The following is a 19,019-nucleotide window of genomic DNA, read 5'->3' as shown; positions in this document are numbered from 1 at the left end:
CTCAAAAGAAGATCTGCATTTTGAATGATTTTTCCCCCCTTACCAAGAGCTTTTAAATGGTGGCAATGCGAGTTTATCCTTTGCAGCTGGGACGTTAACATGAGGAGAAATAGCAGCTGTGCCAGCGTGCTCAGCGGCCAGAGAATGAAACCCTGGCAACAGCATCAGCTTTAAGAGCTGAGCATATCCTGCATTCTTAGGGCAGGGATGTCTCCTCCTCGGCCGGTAGCCTCCCAGAGTCCCAGCTTTGGATTTAAAGCTGTTGGGTGTGTGAGGCTTTATAAAGTGTCTGACGGCCAGGCGGTGGTGGCACATGCCTTTAATCCCAGCACTCTGTTTAAAGCTGTTGGGTATTATCGAACAAATACCACTCGGATCCAAAACAACTAGAGTGATATTTCTACAAAATAACTAGGAGGTCCCTGTTGAACAGTGAAAGTGACGTGTTTACAAGAGGAGCAGGCAGGAGTGACGGCTGAGTGAGCACAGGACACCAGGTGGTTTCCTAGCACCTATGTTGGGCAGTTCACAACTACCTGTACCTCCAGCTCCAGAGGATCAGATGCCCTCAGGCCTCAGAAACCTACACACGAACCCCTTATAAGCACACACATACATGATAAAAAAAAAAATCAGAGAAATAAATCAATCTGTGTTCAGGTCTGCACTGTCCTACTCAAACCTACTGAAGGGTTTTGTCCTGTAATGTTTGGGGTTTGCTGTTACTGTTTGTAGGATGGTTTCATTGTGTCTAAAGCTGGTCTCAGCTTACCATGTAGCCAAGGATGACCCCAGACTCCTGATCCCCCTGCCTCCACATCTCTAGTGCTGAGATTACATAGGTGTAGCACTGCACCTGTTGTGTGTGGCGCTGGGAATTGAACACAGGACTTCATGAACACTAAGCAGACAGTGTTAACTGAGGCACATTCTCCACCCTGCCTAAGACTTTTCAGAAATGACCCGTGATACTTAAAAAAGTGTGCTTCATGGCTCATTTATATGAAATGCTAGAAAGACACCTGACATGTCGGAAGTTTTGTTACATGTTTCTGTACAGTTACCAATCCTAATGCCCAGACTGGCTGAGGTGTGTGGAAGGACACTTGGGACTGGAAAGCTGGCTGTTTGTACAAGGACGGGGTCCTGAAGACAGCTCATGTGCTACATGCATTTACTGTGGGTGTAAAGCGGGCAGTGCTTGCGGTTGCAAACAACACACAAAGACTTGAACAGTGCTCCTTTTTAATGGCCATGTCAAGTTTTCCTTTAAGTGGGAAGAGCAACTGGAACCCTTGCAAGGATAATCGGTGTAACCTACTCTACTCCTCACTGCAGTGAGTTAGCAAGAGATAGATGAGCCTGTGCCCGAGGAGTCCGCACTGGCAAACTGGAACACGTCCCTCGGATGTGTGCGTCTGCCTCTTGTGATTCTCTGCCCTGACAAACCTTGAGTCCTGGAGACAGCAGCAAATAGCAGTAACGTCTCGTTTTGTTAAGAAGGAAGGGCTAGAAAGATGGCTCAGCCGTAGTGAGCACTGGCCATTCTTGGGATGATCTGGATAGGACTCCACAGGATGCCCCACAATCACCTAGAACTCTACTCAGAGAATCTGATGCCCTCTTTTGGCCTAAGTGCCACACAGACTGAGAAGCAGGCAAACACGCATTGTCAGTAAGTGGAAAGTGGGAGAAAGGTCAACAAACTGAGAGCATTCACACACATCCTATCAGGAAAGAGGCTGCGTTCATTCTTTCCTGCTCCGAGTGTGTGGGTGCAGGCCTGTAATCACAGCGCCTCAGGAAGCTGGGGGGATGGGAACAGAAGTCCAGACCAGCCAAGGTAACTTAGGTGTCACCTGAAGAGGTGTCTTTGTGAGTACTCGAGAATGGTGTATGCCATTGACCTATCAACCTGGAGCAGGTAGAAGGGTGATGGTCTGCTCTTGAGTGATCCAGATGTGCATCCCAGTCACCCTTAAATACAAAAGACTGTCCTTCCGGTGAGGACTGTTTCCCACGCAGCACGGAGTTGTACAGGACCATCCTGGAGCCAAACTACCACTACCTTCACACGAGCTGTGCCCACGTACAAAAGAATGCAGCTAGATTTGTTGAATGTTACTGTTCCTCTAGGGAAGGGGTGTGTGTGTGTGTGTGTGTGTGTGTGTGTGTCTGTTGGGGGTAGGGGAGCCAGGGGACCCCCAGCTGAATGTCTACCCCACTCCTCCAGCCAGTTGTATCCAATTCTGCTGAAACTGTACGCGGCCTCAGAGAGGGGTTAGAGTATATACAGAGAGGCCGGGAAAGACTAGGGATGGGGCTCCATCCACACAGGCAGGAGACCTCATCCGTGCTGGACACTGAGCTGCCAGTGTGACCTCTCACTCACTCACTCACTGCCCTGCAGGAGGCCTCGTAAACTCAGTGATTCTCCAGAGTAACTCCATCTTGGTTTGTCACTGGGATCCTAGAAAGAACAGGCACATTCCATCTCCCCCAGGGAGAGACCCTTAACAACAGGTTTACAGAAGACTCACTGGGAAACTGCACAGCAACATTTAAAAATGGCACGACACAACCGGGCACGGTGGCGCACGCCTTTAATCCCAGCACTCGGGAGGCAGAGGCAGGTGGATTTCTGAGTTCGAGGCCAGCCTGGTCTACAAAGTGAGTTCCAGGACAGCCAGGGCTACACAGAGAAACCCTGTCTCGAAAAACAAAAAACAAAAACAAAACACAAAAATGGCACGACACAATCGAGAGGCAAAGTTTACTGTTTTCTTTTCCATCATTTGGCACATATCCAAGGCACATTAGAAAATTAGAAATCATAAATTACTTTGTAGAAAAATAATCAGCCCCTCCCTTCTATACATTCACAAGTATTTCCAATAGCGTGCACAAAACCATTTCCCCTTTACAAAACCCTCTGAATCCATGTCTGCAACTTTAGGGTCAGGAACATAAAAAAATAATAGAATCTATAGAAAGTTATAAAAAGGAATCAATGGCAACAAATCCTAACTTAAACTCTGACCTGGTTTGTGCTCTAAGTTTTGAATTTGAATCGAAAGACTTAAGATGTGCCAAAGCTGCTCTCTAGTAACCGTCTGTCAGGTGTGCTGTGCTGGGGAGGCTCTAACGGAAAGGAGAGTGAGCAGAAATTCATACAGGCAAACGTGCAGCGACCCAGGGGGGTCTGTGTTGTTGGGAAAGCGACGGCCAACTTTCCCCAGACACATGGTGTAGAACAAGGCAGAATGGTAGGTCCTTTTCACTGGGACGGACGTCAAAACAGCATTCAGGTATCTTCCAGTTCAAGTGTTTCCAGGTTCCGTTTCTTCATCCCAATGGGATGCTTCTCTGCTTGGTATCCACGGTTCCGGAAGACCGGCATTGCTTCTCTGACATCTCCTGGACATGGGCATCCTTCTAGCGTAAGGCTTGCCTACTTATCCACCTCACAGACACTTAGCACCTTCCAGCCAAAGGAGGTCAGACCTGGCGATGAAGTCTCTGCCTGTGACCAGGAAACCCGAATGCTGCGATGGAGGGGCTCGGTCAGTCCCTCCCATTCCTTTTCAAGTATGTGAGTTAGCTTTGAAGAGGAGAGGGTGGTAAGTCCGAGGGGCTGTCTCTCAAGCTGGTTATTGAAAGTATGCTTAGTTCTATACTGTGTTCATGCTCACCATCTTACCGTGGACTCGTGTCTCCGTAGATTTACCAGGCCCTTACCGCTAAGACTGAGGAACACTCGCCTCGTGGGTGGTGAGGTGGACAGTCACCTCTGGGACCTGGAGTATGGCTGCGTCATTGACTGTGTGTCTGCGGACCATCGGCCGGTGTCCTGGAGCAGCCTGTCTCGACACGGGCCTCTCCGGGAGCCCCTTGTTTCCTTCCTCAGAGGTCTGATACCTGCTCAGGTCTGACAGGTCACTCTGCTTTCCGGTGACTCTTTGCTTCTCTGGCTAAAGAAAAGAGAAAACTTAGTTCATAGCTGTACTGTGCTTTTTAAACCCCCAGGATGGCAGCACCCACTCCTCCCCCAAGGTGGCAGGCAATGCACTCAGAATCCCACAGGCACAGTGGCCAACTGGAATGTGGTGATGGGGCTTGTGGTGCTCTGTGTGACACACAGAAAGTGCTCTGTGAGCTTTTAATCTCTGATCATATGTGTGGTTGCTGCCCTGACAAGGGAACCACACAGTAAGGGCATCTGACTGTCACGTAGCAAGGGAAGGGGACCCCTGACTGATGTCAAAGCTGATACATGTCCTCTCCAGGAGCAGGACACAAGCAAGGCAATGGAAAACTACATATGCAATAAGATTTTATCATGCAAGCTGGGCATGGGAGTTCACACCAAAACCCCAAGCCTTGGGAAACTGAGGCAGGGGGATTATCATGAGTTTGAGGAGAGTCTGCATTACAGTATGAAACTCTCTCAAAAAGGGCAAGGGGCTGAATCTGCCACACTAACTATTGCATACATTCTTTAAAACGACTAAGTTTTGTGCATTTTGGACAGTCACCTCTGGGACCTGGAGTATGGCTGTGTCATTGACTGTGTGTCTGGGACCACTCTTCCTCTTCAGCAACTGGAAAAGGCACATGTTTCTGAGAAGCCTCACTGTGCAGTGGAACTGACTGTACATCAGGCCTTTTCTAATTGATTCAGTAGGAAGCTGGGTACATAAAGAACTCTGTGGGGTGGGGGGCTGGGGGTGTAACATTATGTCATCTACACACACTGTCCTCATTTCAAATACTAAAAAGCAGTAAACTCCGGCCTAGTCTGCTTTTTGTGAACAGTGAATTGCAGCTTCCCATGTATACGACGTCCCACGTCTCCCTGACTTTCTCAGCTCAAGCCTGCAGTTTTATACTTTCTGAAGACAGGGTGTCAATATGTAGCCCCGGCTGGCTTTGAATTCACAGACACCCACCCACTCCCGCCTCCCGAGTGCTAGGATTAAAAGCGTGTGCCACCATGCTTGTCCAGGGCTGTAGTTGTAAATTTACTCCTAAGTCCACACTCTTGTCTGCTTCGCTGTAGAGCTTAAGTCTTTTCTTTTTAAAAAGATTTATTTATTATTATATCTAAGTACACTGTAGCTGTCTTCAGACACACCAGAAGAGGGTGTCAGATCTCATTATGGATGGCTGTGAGCCACCATGTGGCTGCTGGGATTTGAACCTAGGACCTTCAGAAGTGCTCTTAACCACTGAGCCATCTCTCCAGCCTTAGAGCTTAAGTCTTAACTGTTGCTAATTCTTTCAAGGAGGGAGATAAGAAAATGAAGGTGACTGTTGAGAAATGTCCTTTGTCGGTTACTTTTTTTAAAGCTAGGTCATAGCCCCTACCGTGTAATCACTCACCTCCTGAAGAGAACGTCCTGCAAGATCGGGCACACTTCTATCCCTTCCCATAGTCTCCCTGGATGTCCTCTCCCTGAGATGCAAGACAAACCAAGTATTAATCCAAAACAAAGTTAAATATCTGGGCAATGATATAAAGCCCACTGGCCACAAGATGGCAGCATTGCGTGAGCAGTTAAAGCCACAGATATCCTAGAATCATAGCCCCCCACCACCCCACCCCAATCTCCCAACCCACCCCTGGGAAGCCAACCACAGGGTCTAAACCCAGTCAACTTGAACTAGATACTTACTGGAACCGACCCCCCGGGTTAATGAGGCAAAACTGTCTCCTAAGAGGTTCCTCTGGCAGGTTGTACATTTTGGGGTTCCCTGTTAGTAAAACAGCAAAACAGTGGAAAACTCCATAAATAAAGGTGACTTTCACAACACACACACACACACACACACACACACACACACACACACACAAATAAAGGTGACTTCACAACACACACATATAAAGGTGACTTCACAACACACACATAAAGGTGACTTTACAACACACACACATACACACACACACGCACACACACACACAAATAAAGGTGACTTCACAACACACACACATAAAGGTGACTTTACAACACACGCACACACAAATAAAGGTGACTCACACACACACACACACACACACACACACACAAATAAAGGTGACTTTACAACACACGCACACACACACACAGGCACACACACACACATAAAGGTGACTTCACAACACACACACACAAAGGTGACTTCACAACACACACACATAAAGATGACTTTACAACACACATAAAGGTGACTTCACAACACACACACACACGTTCTCTCACACACATACACACTGTCACACACACACATCCTCTGATTTCCTAGCATACAGAAATTTAGAAAGCTAAATGCTAAATCTGCTTTATAACCCACCCGATGGCTGTTCCTTGCTAGGCAAACCCTGGTTAGACAGAGCTCACTCCATAGAGACCCCTTAGCCGTAGCCAGTCATGGCAAGGTCGCCCTGGGACTTCCTAGGAATACCAGTGGGTTTATCTACCTGTTGCAACTGTATTCATACTTGATTTTGAAAAGCTCCTAAAAACAGAATCCCTTTTAAATCTTTTAAAAAGGAAGTGCTCATTCCAGGCAGTGGTGGGCAGGAATCTAGTTACTATCACCCTTGGTGCGCCTGCAAACTGAAAACAAGAAGGCCTGGAGAGACAGCTCAGTGGCTAAGGCACTGTGCTACTCTTAGACACAATGCGGCTTTGGATCACAGAGACACACCGCCTGCGACTCTGGTTCCAAGGGATCTGCTGCCCTCTCGGGACTCCATGATCATGAGCACCTCCACTCATGCCCACATACACATAACTAAAAAGTACAATCTTGGGGACTGGAAAGATGGCTCACTGGTTAAGAGCACTGACTGCTCTTCCGAAGGTCCAGAGTTCAAATCCCAGCAACCACATGGTGGCTCCCAGCCAGCCGTAATGATATCTGACACCCTTTTCTGGTGTGTCTGAAGCCAGCTACAGTGCACTCATATGAATAAAATAAATAAATAATTCTATTTTTTTAAAGATTTATTTATTATTATATTACACTGTAGCTGTTTTCAGACACACCAGAAGAGGGCGTCAGATCTCATTAAAGATGGTTGGGAGGTACCATGTGGGTGCTGGGATTTGAACTCAGGACTTCGGAAGAGCAGTCAGTGCTCTTAACCACTGAGCCATCTCTCTAGCCCTTCAAAGATTTATTTATTATATATACAGTGTTCTGCCTGCAAGCCAGAGGAGGGCACCAGATCTCCTTATAGGTGGTTGTGAGCCACTATGTAGTTGCTGGGAATTGAACTCAAGACTTTTAGGAAGAGCAGTCAGTGCTCTTAACCTCTGAGCCATCTCTCCAGTCTAAATGATTCTTTTTTTCTTTTTTCTTTTTCTTTTTTTTTTTTTTTTAACCTTAGGAGGGTAGGAGTGTGACTCAGTGGTAGGCATTTGCATAGCATGTGCTGAGGAAACCCTTAGGCTCTAAGGTCTAAGTGGCTCAGGCCTAGAAGCTGCCATTCACCCGGCATACCCTGAAATTGTACAGAACACCTGGATTTAGGACACAAGGCCAGAGAGATTCAAGATGGCTGCTCTCTTCAGTTGTGAGCAGAAGCATGAATGAAGCTGACAGTGGAACACCTGTTTACCATGTGTGGATGCACAGGTTCATGCCCGACACACAGAAACCCCAAAAGTAAAAAATACTGAAGGGCTGGGGACATGGCTCAGCTGCGCTTGCCATAGAAGTATGGAGATCTGAGTTCCAGCCTGGGCTCCACAGTAAAGGCTCGGAGGCTCAGAGCACTGGCCGCTCTTCCAGAGGACCCTGGTTTGGTTTCCAGCACCCACGTGCAACTGCAACTCCAGTTCCAGGGTGTCTGATGCTCTCTTCTCGTCTCCAAGGGCAGCAAACACACATGGTGCGCAGACATACATGCAGGTCAGGTGTAGCGGTGCATACTTGTAACCGTAGCACTGTGAAAGCCGACACAGGTGGAGTCCTGTCCTCACCAGCCAGGCTCCCTACTCCAGGAGCTCCAGCCCAAAGGGAAACCCTCGGACTACAAGGTGGATAGCTCCTGAGGAATGACAGTCAAGGTTGGACTCCCACTTACACACACACACACACACACACACGAACGTACACATTAACACACACCTTCAAACACTCACATTAACACACATACATATACTAACACACATTACACACATACACATCTTCAAACATACACACATACACGCACACATTAACACATACACACACACCTTCAAACACACACACATTAACACACATGCACTAACACACATTAATACATAGACACACACTTTCAAACATATACACATTAACACATACACATATACTAACACACATTACACACATACACATCTTCAAACACACACATACACTCACACACATTAACACAAACACACACGCCTTCAAACACACACACATATACACTCACACAGACACACAGACACACAGACACACACACACACACACACACACAGAAAGCATCACCTACCCATTAATTCCCAAACAGAGTGTAGTGGCTATTCCTGGTTGTCAACCTGACTATATTTGGAATGAACTACAATCCAGATTGGAAGGCTCACCAGTGACCCTTATCTGGAGGCTTGGAGATAGAAGTTTAAGATTAAATCTCCGAGCTCAAGATCATCTGGGATTAAAGGTGTGGTAGAACAAACCTTTAATCTGGGCTACACCTTCTGCTGGAGACAATATAAGGACATTGGAAGAAGGGAGTCTCGCTCTTGCTCTCTCGCCTGTTTGCCGTGTTAGATCCTTAGACTTCCATTCACAGCTACTACTGAACCATTGTTGGGAATTGGACTGCAGACTGTAAGTCATCAATAAATTCCTTTACTATATAGAGACTATATAGAGACTATCCATAAGTTCTGTGACTCTAGAGAACCCTAACATACACAGAGGGAGGTTGAGAATTCGCAAGCACTTACATTTTCTCCTGATCTCAACAGTCACGTAACCCTCGTGGTCTGCCTCCTCGACGCTGTCTAGAGACGCAACACAGCCTGGCACTACCTGCAGCAACTCCATTATTTTTGAGTCCTACAATTTAAAAGGGGCTAAGTCAGTAAGTTGTTTAAATGTTTTCTCTGCCGATTATCCTTCGGGTTCCCATCTAAATGTCATATTCGTGTGACCGAATCCCCTCCTTAAGTATCTCCGCAACAACAAAACAACAATGAAACCACGTCAGGGTCCCATGACACATGGCTCCTGTCCCAGCACCTGAGGCCAGGCAGTGGCTTGAGTGCAGGAGTTCAAGCCTGGGCAACAGGGAAACTGTTTTGAAAAAGAATTCTGCTCTTCATTTAGAAGCTCTGACCTGCACTAGGATTCCCCAGCCTGCACATCCCTACTACACACACTGGGGTAATAAGCACAGTAGGGCTGTTACTATGTGGCTACCAGGAAGCTGTCCGGGAGCCACCATTGGATCTGCAGTAGAACACACGCAGCATCATTTATCTTTGAGAAAGGAGCAAATGAAACGTTAAGCATTATCTGGTAAGTTCCGTCAACCCTCACAGACACCTCCACCCAGTCAAGGGACACCTAAAATTCACCAACAGTTTCTTAAAAGGTATACCCAATCTCTAGATTGAGACAATATTTGAAAGTTTTTCTTCTTGAGGAACTAGGGTTGGTACCCAGGACATTGTACATGATGGGCAGTGGCTCTATCCCACCCCAGCCCCTCACTGGGGGATTCTAGGCAGGGGCTCTACCACTGAGCCACGCCCCCAGCCCCTCACTGGGGGATTCTAGGCAGGGGCTCTACCACTGAGCCACGCCCCCAGCCCCTCACTGGGGGATTCTAGGCAGGGGCTCTACCACTGAGCCACGCCCACAGCCCCTCACTGGGGGATTCTAGGCAGGGGCTCTACCACTGAGCCACGCCCCCAGCCCCTCACTGGGGGATTCTAGGCAGGGGCTCTACCACTGAGCCACACCCTCAGTCCCTCACTGGGGGATTCTAGGCAGGGGCTCTACCACTGAGCCACACCCTCCAGTCCCTCACTGGGGGATTCTAGGCAGGGGCTCTACCACTGAGCCACACCCTCCAGCCCCTCACTAGGAGTTCTAGGCAGGGGCTCTACAGAGCCATGCCTTTGGCCTTAAAATTAAATAGGCATATAATTAGGTTGGATTTATAGTGACTTTAACATCTGTATTGGGTTATTTGGAGTTTAAAGCCAAGATTCACCATGAGAGGAACAGAGGAGAGCAACTTTCTTTCTCCATGATTAGCTCCAGAGAGAGCTGGGGATCTAAACTCTCTCAGAATCCGAGGGATTTAAAACCCACAGCTAAAACTCTCCATTATGCTACAGGGCTGGTAAACCCAGAACGATGTGTAACCTGCAACTTCTCAGATGTGACAGCAGCTGTGTGCACCACGCCAAGGCGTCTAAGAGTAGCAATTCATAGGTGGTCCACATTCCCTTAGGCCTCTGAAGTTACCCCAGGAAGAGCACTGGCACATCGAGCATGCCCCGCCAGGTGACAATGACAAGGAACTAGCCCTGCCTGTGGACGTCTGGCCTGCTCACTTAGCTCAGCACGGAGCACCAAAGGCCTGGCTCTTGTGATCACCCATCTGGTTTGAACACAAGGAACCCACAGTGTGTGTGCTTCAGGAAGCACGGAGCTGCCTCCTCAAGCGCTCTCCCTCACCTGCTCGGCACAGTCCGCCGCCGTGTACTGCCTCTTGTTCAGGATGTCAACCGACGCCCCGTAGAACAGAAGCAGCTCCACTACCAGGGTGTGCCTTCCCATCACAGCCTCATGCAGGGCCGTGTTGCCTTTGTTGTTGCAAGCATTGATGGAGGCCCCGTGCTGGGGGAGAAAACGGGACAGCACAATCCGTGGGACTATTCGCTATAGAATGACTTTTTAAAAAATTCATTTAATGGCAGAGGTACATGCGTCACACCACACACAGAGGACAGAGAACAACATTTTGGGAGTTGATCTCTCCTCCTGGCTGCTTTTGAGACAGGGTCTCCCTTAATTCTGCTGCTCTACTGAATGTGAGGACATCTTGCCAATTCTCCTGTCCCCACCTCCTATCCTGAGGTTAGAGTACTGGGGCTATAGGCACGAAACACAGGGCATCCACATTTTAAAAGAGGTTTATTTTTAGTGTATGAATGTTTTGCCAGTATGCATGTATGTGCATTGTGTGTATGCCCTATGGTTTTGGAGGCCACAAAAGGGTGCCAGATACCATGGAGCATGGGTGGTTGTAAGTCACTATGTGGGTACTAGGAGCTGAACTTAGGTCCTCTGAAAGAATGGCCAATAAGCCCAGCATGGTGCTACACACTTTTAATCCCAGCACTTGAGAAGCAGGGGCAGGTGAATCTCTGAGTTCGAGGCCAGCCTGGTCTACAGAGTGAGTTCCAGAATAGCCAGGGCTACACAAAGAAACCCTGTCTTGAAAAACAAGACAAAATGGAAGAAGAAGGGGAGGGGAGGGGAGGGGAGGGGAGGGGAGGGGAGGGGAGGGGAGGGGAGGGGAGGGGAGGGGAGGGGAGGGGAGGGGAGGGGAGGGGAGGGGAGGGGAGGGGAGGGGAGGGAAGGGAAGGGAAGGGAAGGGAAGGGAAGGGAAGGGAAGGGAAGGGAAGGGAAGGGAAGGGAAGGGAAGGGAAGGGAAGGGAAGGGGATAAAATAAGAATAGCCAGTGCTCTTAACACCACTGGTCTCATTAGCTTCAGAGCCTGGGTTCCAGGCATGGAATTTAGAATTTAGGTAGTTAGGGTACATGGTGAGACTCTGTCTCAAGAAAAAAAAAAAAATCTGTTTTTGAGATGGTGTTACTATGTAGCACAGGCTGGCCTCAAACTTCCTATGTAGCCCAGGTTGGCCTCAAACTCAACTCCTGGGTGTGTGGTTCAGTATAAAATTCTTGGAACTTAGATTTTTTTTCTGCCTTTTCCTCCAATTTTTAGGTACGTGTATGTGTGTTTCTTCTTTGTGCATGACCACTTGACAAACAGCCACCAATAACAACCAACAAGTTGCCCTGCCTCTCAGGGCCCTAGCATTTATACACCCTCTGAAAAGTCCCCAGAACTCCAAATGTCACACAATCGCAGAAACCATCTGCGGCTGACAAAATCACGCCCCTGTTAGAGCACGAGACAAATCATAGTCAGCTGCTATGGACAGTCTGAAGCAGCCCCATGTCCCTATACCTGGGATTAAAACAGAAACGGACTCTTAGAATTATATTTCTATGTTTTTTAAAGAATCCAAAATTCCAAAATTCTCACTACATTTCCTCCTTTCTGTATTAAGCCGTTAATTAGGCTGGATGGCGGGAAATCATAAACAGAGACATTTTCGATGAAATTAGTGCTTTTCGGACCAGTGGCCAAGGTTTTCAGGAGACCTCTCCTGCTTGGTTCTAATCTTTATCAATTTTGATGGGATCCACAGCTTTCCAATCCCTGTGGAGATATAAACAAATCCACATTCCCAAAGCAAAACCTCCCCGGGCTTCCACTCTGACATTAACACATCCAGATAGTATACAGAATGATTTAATTCCACAGTTGATCTATAACCTGTCTCTCTTTTGCTGAGTGTTAAGGTTTTTCTGTCTGCTTAATGCTCCCTGGCTGATAAGAGGTGATCGGTTGATACTTTTGCTATGGGGCTTCAAGCCAGGCCCCCAAAGCTGTTTCCCAAAAGTAAGAAATATCCTTGGATATCTCTTTTGGACCTACACTCATTGGTCCAATGGCAGCCCTTGCCACATCGCCTGCACACCCTAGGTGTAGAAGCCTAGGCCTTCTTTCTGGTTTATATTTATAAAAAAACCATTGACCTTAGAGATGCCTTGTTCACAATTTTGTTGCTAATGACCAAATTTCCCACAATTAAAGCACCAAATATTTTGAGAGCTGAGACCTTTAGCGGCTTCGTCACCACCTCTGTGCAAATGACTGCAATTGCCACAATTAGGGCACCAGGAATTCTGGGATCTGAGCCCTCTAGCTATATAGCTTGTTCTATGCTATTAGCATGGCACATGTTAGAACCAATATCAATTGTATCCCTTATCCACTGTCTATAGGTGCTGTCCATGCCTTTAATGGTCTAGTAACTTTTTTATATTCAATATTGGAATTTTCAACCTCCAAGGACTCTATCAACACCAAAATTCCAAACTCTCACTGCACGGCTCTGTGATGAGAACCTGGATATAGTTCCCCAGCACCCACATTAGCTCACAACAGCCTGTTTAGCTTCAGTTCCAGGGGACCTGGCGCCCTCTCCTGGCCACTGTAGGCATTGCATGTACATGGTATACATACATGCAGGCAAAACACACACAAAAATAAAAATAAATCTTTAAAAAAGCATAAACACAAAAATTGTTTAAAAGGAAAAAAATAAGGCCAGGTGTGGCAGGGAGAGATCTTACCTGTAGCAACAGCGCAGCGACTTCATGGTGGCCGGCAGAGCAGGCACAAATGAGGGGTGTGTTCCCACTGAGGTCCTTTTTATTAGGTTTTGCATTGGAATCTAAGAGACATTTTGCCACCTAGTCCAGAGAAGAAAAACTTCAGTGTTAATGATAACTCAGGAAAAGAAATCTCTCCTCTCAGGTGAAATGGGCCCTCTGGATCAAGGGGGATGAATAACAGGGGGGCACTCTCATCTGTGGGGGGCCTGCTTTGTGCCCACAATGCACCAGGCACTAGGGTTTTCATCTTTATAGCTACCTAAGGAGAGTTGTAGCCATTGCTCTCAACACACGGTGGGAAGCGGTCTGCTGGACATCTAAGACAGATGCAGGCTGGAGACATGGTCCTGTCTTTAAAACCCCACAGTGGAACTTCTCAAGGTCATACACACAGACAACTTCCCAAAGAAAACGCACTTTAGGAAGCTAACTGGTTCAAAGCCAGATGTGAGGTCACACACCTGTAGTCCCCACACTCAAGAGGCTGAGGCAGGAGGATGGAAAGTTTGAGAGCAGGCTGAGTTACATTTGAAGACCTTGTCTCAAAACAAAAGTTAGTCATTGCAGACTCTTGAACCGCTATTTAAGGCCTTGATTATCATTTATAAAATACTAAGCTATTTTGCACAGATCTAAAGGTAGTATAGAGACCAGCACCTTGGCAGGAGACACACTGTTGCTGGGGTCAGAAGCTCAGGGACAGCATTACACCACCCAGCCTGAAGGGCAGTGGGGAGGGGCACTGGTACCAGGCCCCAGGCCAGGGGTTCCATCGTGGGAAGGAAAGAACTGCTCTGTCCTCAGGGCTTCCCTCAGCACTGCCCCGATGAACCGTCACCAAGTGAGGGTCTTGCCAAAAATCAAAGCACAGCTATTTTGCTACCCGGGAGATGGGGCCCATACCTGAAAGTGCCCCTGCTGGCAGGCCAGGTGGAGCGGGACGGCTTGGCTTGTGTTTCTGGCACCTGAGTAAGCACCGTGCTTCAGCAGGAGGGGGACGAGGTCTGTGCGGCCATGCAGGGCAGCCATGTGCAGGGGAGAGAAGCCGTCCTGGTTGGTCACATTCACACTAAGCCCATTGGCAGAAATCCTGGCCAGTTTCTAGAAAAGGCAGAGGGTGCAAACATGTGGCAACAGTACTCAAGAGGCTGGGCCGGGGGTGGGGGTGATGGGAAGCATCTCTCTGCCCCCACCTCCCAGCTTTTAGGCAAATTTTGGGATCACAGAGGGACCTGGACTCAACATGGCCCACGAGTGACCTCCCACTTCTTCAGAAGGAGATGAGACAACAAAAGACTGACTTCTGTATTTCAATAGAGTAAGCCCTCTGCAAGAATGCCTGATCACATCAGGAAGGAGCTCCAAAGACACAAAACGTAGAAGGGGTACCCCACGAGGTGCAATGGAGAACACCAAGCCTGCTTAATAAATCAGCCTGGGGCGGGGGTGCAGCACACAGGCGCACTGGACACCAACCCTAACTCCACACACATAAACCGGATGGCATCACAGTCGCCAAGCCAAGTGATGGTCATTCCGTGGAACAGAAAAGCTGCTCACTGTAGTGCTTGATAATGTGGCCAGTTGCCAAGGAAACCCACATCAGCATCAGGAGTGACAGAGCCCCAGAGCTCAGGAGACAGATCATGGGTCTCCAGGGAGGAGGGGAAGGGAGGCTGTTCATGAGCATGGAGAACTGACACACAGACATGACCTCTCTTCATGACAGTGCTTAGTAGGAGACTATGCACAAAAACGGGCGGGCGGGCAGCACACGGCTCCTGGGTTAAGTAGAAGGTCAGGACTCCAAGGTCGTCCTTCACAACAAAGGGGGTTTGCGGCCAGCCTGAGATTAAACAACCAGGTCCCCTAAGTGTTTGCCAAACCTCCTGAAACAGCCAGTACGTCATTTTCCTCACACATCACCTTCATTTTTAATCCTGAGACTGCCTTCTTATCCCTGGCGGCTTTAAAGTTCTGCTGAGAGGACAGTGGTCAGGGAGAAGGCAGACAAAATGGTGGGCAGTGTGGAGCATCTCATTGAGAACAAACAGTTAACCATCTGAGTTAAAGGTTGGGTCTCACTGAATGTAACTCACACCTCAAGAATAAAAATAATAACATGAATGAAAAAGAGGGCTGGAGAGATGGCTCAGCAGTTAAAAGCACCGGCTGCTCTTCCAGAGGATCTGAGGTCAGTTCCCAGCACCCACATGGCAATTCACAGCCATGTGGAGCCATTCAACTCCAGTTGCAGGGCATCTGATGCCCTCTCCTGGGCTTCATGGGCACTGCACACATGAGGTGCATTTATAACCATGCAGGCAAAACACCCACATGCATAAAACCAAACTAAAGCCTGGCATGGTGGTGCATACATTTTAATCCCGGCACTCATGCGGCGGAGGCAGGCAGATCTCTGTGAGTTCGAGACCAACCACTCTGATCTACACCTGATCTACATAAATGACTTCCAGTCAGGGCTATGTAGTAAGACTCTGTCCCATAAATGAATGAGTGAATGAATGAATGAACAAACAAACAAACAAATAAATAAATAACTGGCGAGTTGAAAATGACCAAAGAAGAGCTGATGCTCTCAGCCCTCACCTGACTATTCAGTCTCTCTGGGATGCCTGTGTCAATCATGAATTACTTAAAGCAAAGGACTTCCTAGGCAGAATAAAAGACGGTGCCTCCCACCCCATGCTGCCCCACAGACACAGGCAGAGCCAAACCTGAGCTGGAGCACACTTGGGACACTGGCATAAGGGGTGACAGAATTCGAGATCCACCGTGCTGATGGCGTCTTCCACATCGTCTAGGTCATCCTCTGTCCACTCCAAAAGGTATCGTACCTGGTGGCGGGCAATGAGGAGAAACGGGAACTTCATTATTCTGACACCTTTACCAGCAGCGCGCGCACTTGCACACGCACGGACGCACACACTTCCTAAATCAGCTCCCTGGACCACCGCTGTCACTGACGAAGAGCATTTGTTCCTCAATAAATCTACATTCCACCTGTGCTCAAGTCGTCCTAGGTCCCCCTGGGAAGCATAGAAGGATCGACCTATCATTTTCTAGCATACGAGTCTTTGCCCATCTTAAGAGGAGCAGACTGAAACTGCCTGGAGGGCAAGCTTTTAGACCCTGGCCCTGAGTCCGCACTCCTATGCCACCTGACTAGGTGTGATAGTTTCTAATATGCTCGGCCCAGGGAGTGGCACTATTAGAAGGTATGGCCCTGTTGGAATAGGTGCAGCCTTGTTGGAATAGGTGTGTCACCGTGAGGGTGGGCTATAAGACCCTCATCCTAGCTGCCTGGAAGTCAGCCTTCCACTAGCAGCCTTCAGATGAAGATGTAGAACTCTCAGCTCCTCCTGTACCATGGACACCTGGATGCTGCCCTGTTCCCACCTTGATGACAATGGACTGAACCTCTGAACCTGTAAGCCAGCCCCAATTAAATGTTGTCCTTATAAGACTTGCCTTGGTCATGGTGTCTGTTCACAGCAGTAAAACTCTAAGATGCCATGTCAACCCCAGATCCTTCCTTGATACCCAACAGAAACCTCGTGATGAGTCCTCATGCTGTGTTCCAGAGCACACGAGAATCCCTGACCCCACACCACGGTCCTGTCAGCACTACACGCCAGCACAAAGGGCCAAAGCAAAGAAACTTCCAGGCAGGATATGCTGGGTTCCAGCATCCTCTAGTTACTAGGACCTGAAACTTGAGAAGACAGCATGTGTGGTGGCTCAAACCTGCAACTCCATCCCTCCAGAGAACTGCAGGTTCGAGACCAGCCTGAACTGCATAGTAAGATCCTGTCCCTCCCCAAAGAAAACTATCAGTAAGAATTCCTTTGAGAAAGAAAGCATCCACAGACATGCGTTTGTAGGCTTCCCTGCAGGTCTTCAGGGCTCAGCATATAAGGGTAGAGCTTGTGGGGTCCCCATCAATGCCAAGCCTCTTGTCCCCCAGGTTCCATACTGGGGTGGCAGTTACAAATCGGCCAGCTCAGATCTCAAGACAGGGTAAGAACAAGATTGACAAGTGGCCTTGAAAGGGGTCTTGTGACAGCCCAAGGTCAGTCTCAACAGTGACTCAGGGCGCTGCCTAGGGTGCCACTGGCCACCCCTTCCATATGTGGCCTGAACCCCATCCCAGTGGGAGGCAGAGCACATGGGTCATGACCTGGTCTAGTCATTGCTTGCTGCACAGACTATGTATCAGGCTCCCACAGTGGCCTTCAAATACCCAAAGAGCACTGGAACTCTGGGTTTTCCAGAGATGCTCTCGTGAGAGGACCAGCCCAGCAGCAGATAGGTGCAGACTTCTGTGTCTTCCAGAGAGCTGTGTGTCATCCTGATGGAATGACATCAGCCTCTGAGACAGGCTTATTATATATGGCAACTGGGGTACATTTCTTCTGTCCCAGACGACCCTATTTACCACCTCTGCAATGGTTTGAATCTGAAATCTCCCATGCAGGCTCCGGGTTGGATGTCTACACCTCAGCTAACAGTGCTGCTTGCGGAAATGCTAGAACTACCAGCAGTGTGGTCTAGCTGGAGGGAGCAGGTGACCTGGGGGTGGGTCTTTGCGGAGGGGTTATATGATCTCCAACGCTTAGTTCCCTCTTACCCTGCCTTTTAAAAAACTGTTATTGTATGCATGTTTGTGTGTGCGTGCATGCATGACTGGAGCCTGGACTGGGGGGAGGGGTCATACACGTGCCACAGCACGTGCAGCAAGCCCCTCTGCTCACTAGGCCATCTCATAGGCCCTCTTTCTAGGCTCTTTTTGGCTGTCACAGGATGAAGAAATCCATCTGCGTCTCAATCACAGTAGGTCTTCTGCTCAAATGCATGGAACCAAACAGCTCTGGCCAGTCCCCTGAAACCGTAGGCTGAAACAATTCTGCTCTCTCCAGTTGTCCTGTCACCATGACAACACAAGGAACAGACAGGGCCCACTTGATCATCAGTGAAAAGTACATTTTTTTATCCATTATTTTGTGTGTGTGTGTGTGTGTGTATGCATGTGTGCACACGGCTCATGAGTATATGAGCATCGCAGGCAGGCCTGATGCCCACAGAGGCCTGGAGCTTTTTCGAGACAGTGTTAGCCCTGGCTGTCCTGGAACTCACTCTGTAGACCAGGTTGCCCTGGAACTCAGAGATCCTCCTGCCTCTGCCTCTCAAGTGCCAGGATTAAAGATGTACACCACCGCCACTGCCAGCCTTCCACAATTGCCGCCACCAGCCTTCAGAAAGCACTCTTGAAAGCTGTAACGTGCCCTCGGAAGATGAGTCATTTAGAGCTCCAGGTTTGCTAAGCACAGGCATGCTACTTCCAGGAAGCCAAGAGAAACTGTCCATGGGCACCCCCAGGAAGACTGCCTCTACCGGCTACTGTTAGTGTGAGTCCCATCCCTGCTTGTGACATCCAAAGCCTCAAGCCTGCCGACCCAGCAAGGAGCCCGATGTCCTCATACTGCTGCTGAGTTTCATGCAACCCTGGCTATGTCTG

General features: G+C 48.6%; 1 protein-coding gene across 6 annotated transcripts in view; it reads right to left on the bottom strand.

Annotated features, from left to right (window-relative positions):
* Positions 1–2,747: 2,747 nt before the first annotated feature.
* Ankrd27 (ankyrin repeat domain 27 (VPS9 domain)) overlaps positions 2,748–19,019 on the bottom strand; it is a 53,012-nt gene continuing 36,740 nt past the window's right edge. For 3 of the 6 annotated variants that reach the window (NR_152519.1, NM_145633.3, NM_001358876.1), the window contains 8 exons: positions 16,219–16,338; positions 14,384–14,581; positions 13,439–13,558; positions 10,681–10,842; positions 8,937–9,048; positions 5,676–5,754; positions 5,383–5,455; positions 2,748–3,971 (listed from right to left, as the gene is read on the bottom strand). Coding sequence is in view for 5 of the 6 variants with exons in the window: in NM_145633.3 (NP_663608.3) it covers positions 3,741–3,971; positions 5,383–5,455; positions 5,676–5,754; positions 8,937–9,048; positions 10,681–10,842; positions 13,439–13,558; positions 14,384–14,581; positions 16,219–16,338 (1,095 nt within the window). In the remaining variant the exon portion in view is untranslated. The remainder of the gene's footprint in view (positions 3,972–5,382; positions 5,456–5,675; positions 5,755–8,936; positions 9,049–10,680; positions 10,843–13,438; positions 13,559–14,383; positions 14,582–16,218; positions 16,339–19,019) is intronic. The other 3 variants (XM_017322264.1, XM_006539986.3, XM_030242590.1) reach the window with 1 other exon arrangement.

This window comes from Mus musculus, chromosome 7 (genome assembly GCF_000001635.26).
Source record: "Mus musculus strain C57BL/6J chromosome 7, GRCm38.p6 C57BL/6J".
Taxonomy (NCBI): Eukaryota; Metazoa; Chordata; class Mammalia; order Rodentia; family Muridae; genus Mus; species Mus musculus.
Note: the sequence above shows the minus strand (reverse complement) of the source record. Positions and strands in the feature narration are given on the sequence as shown.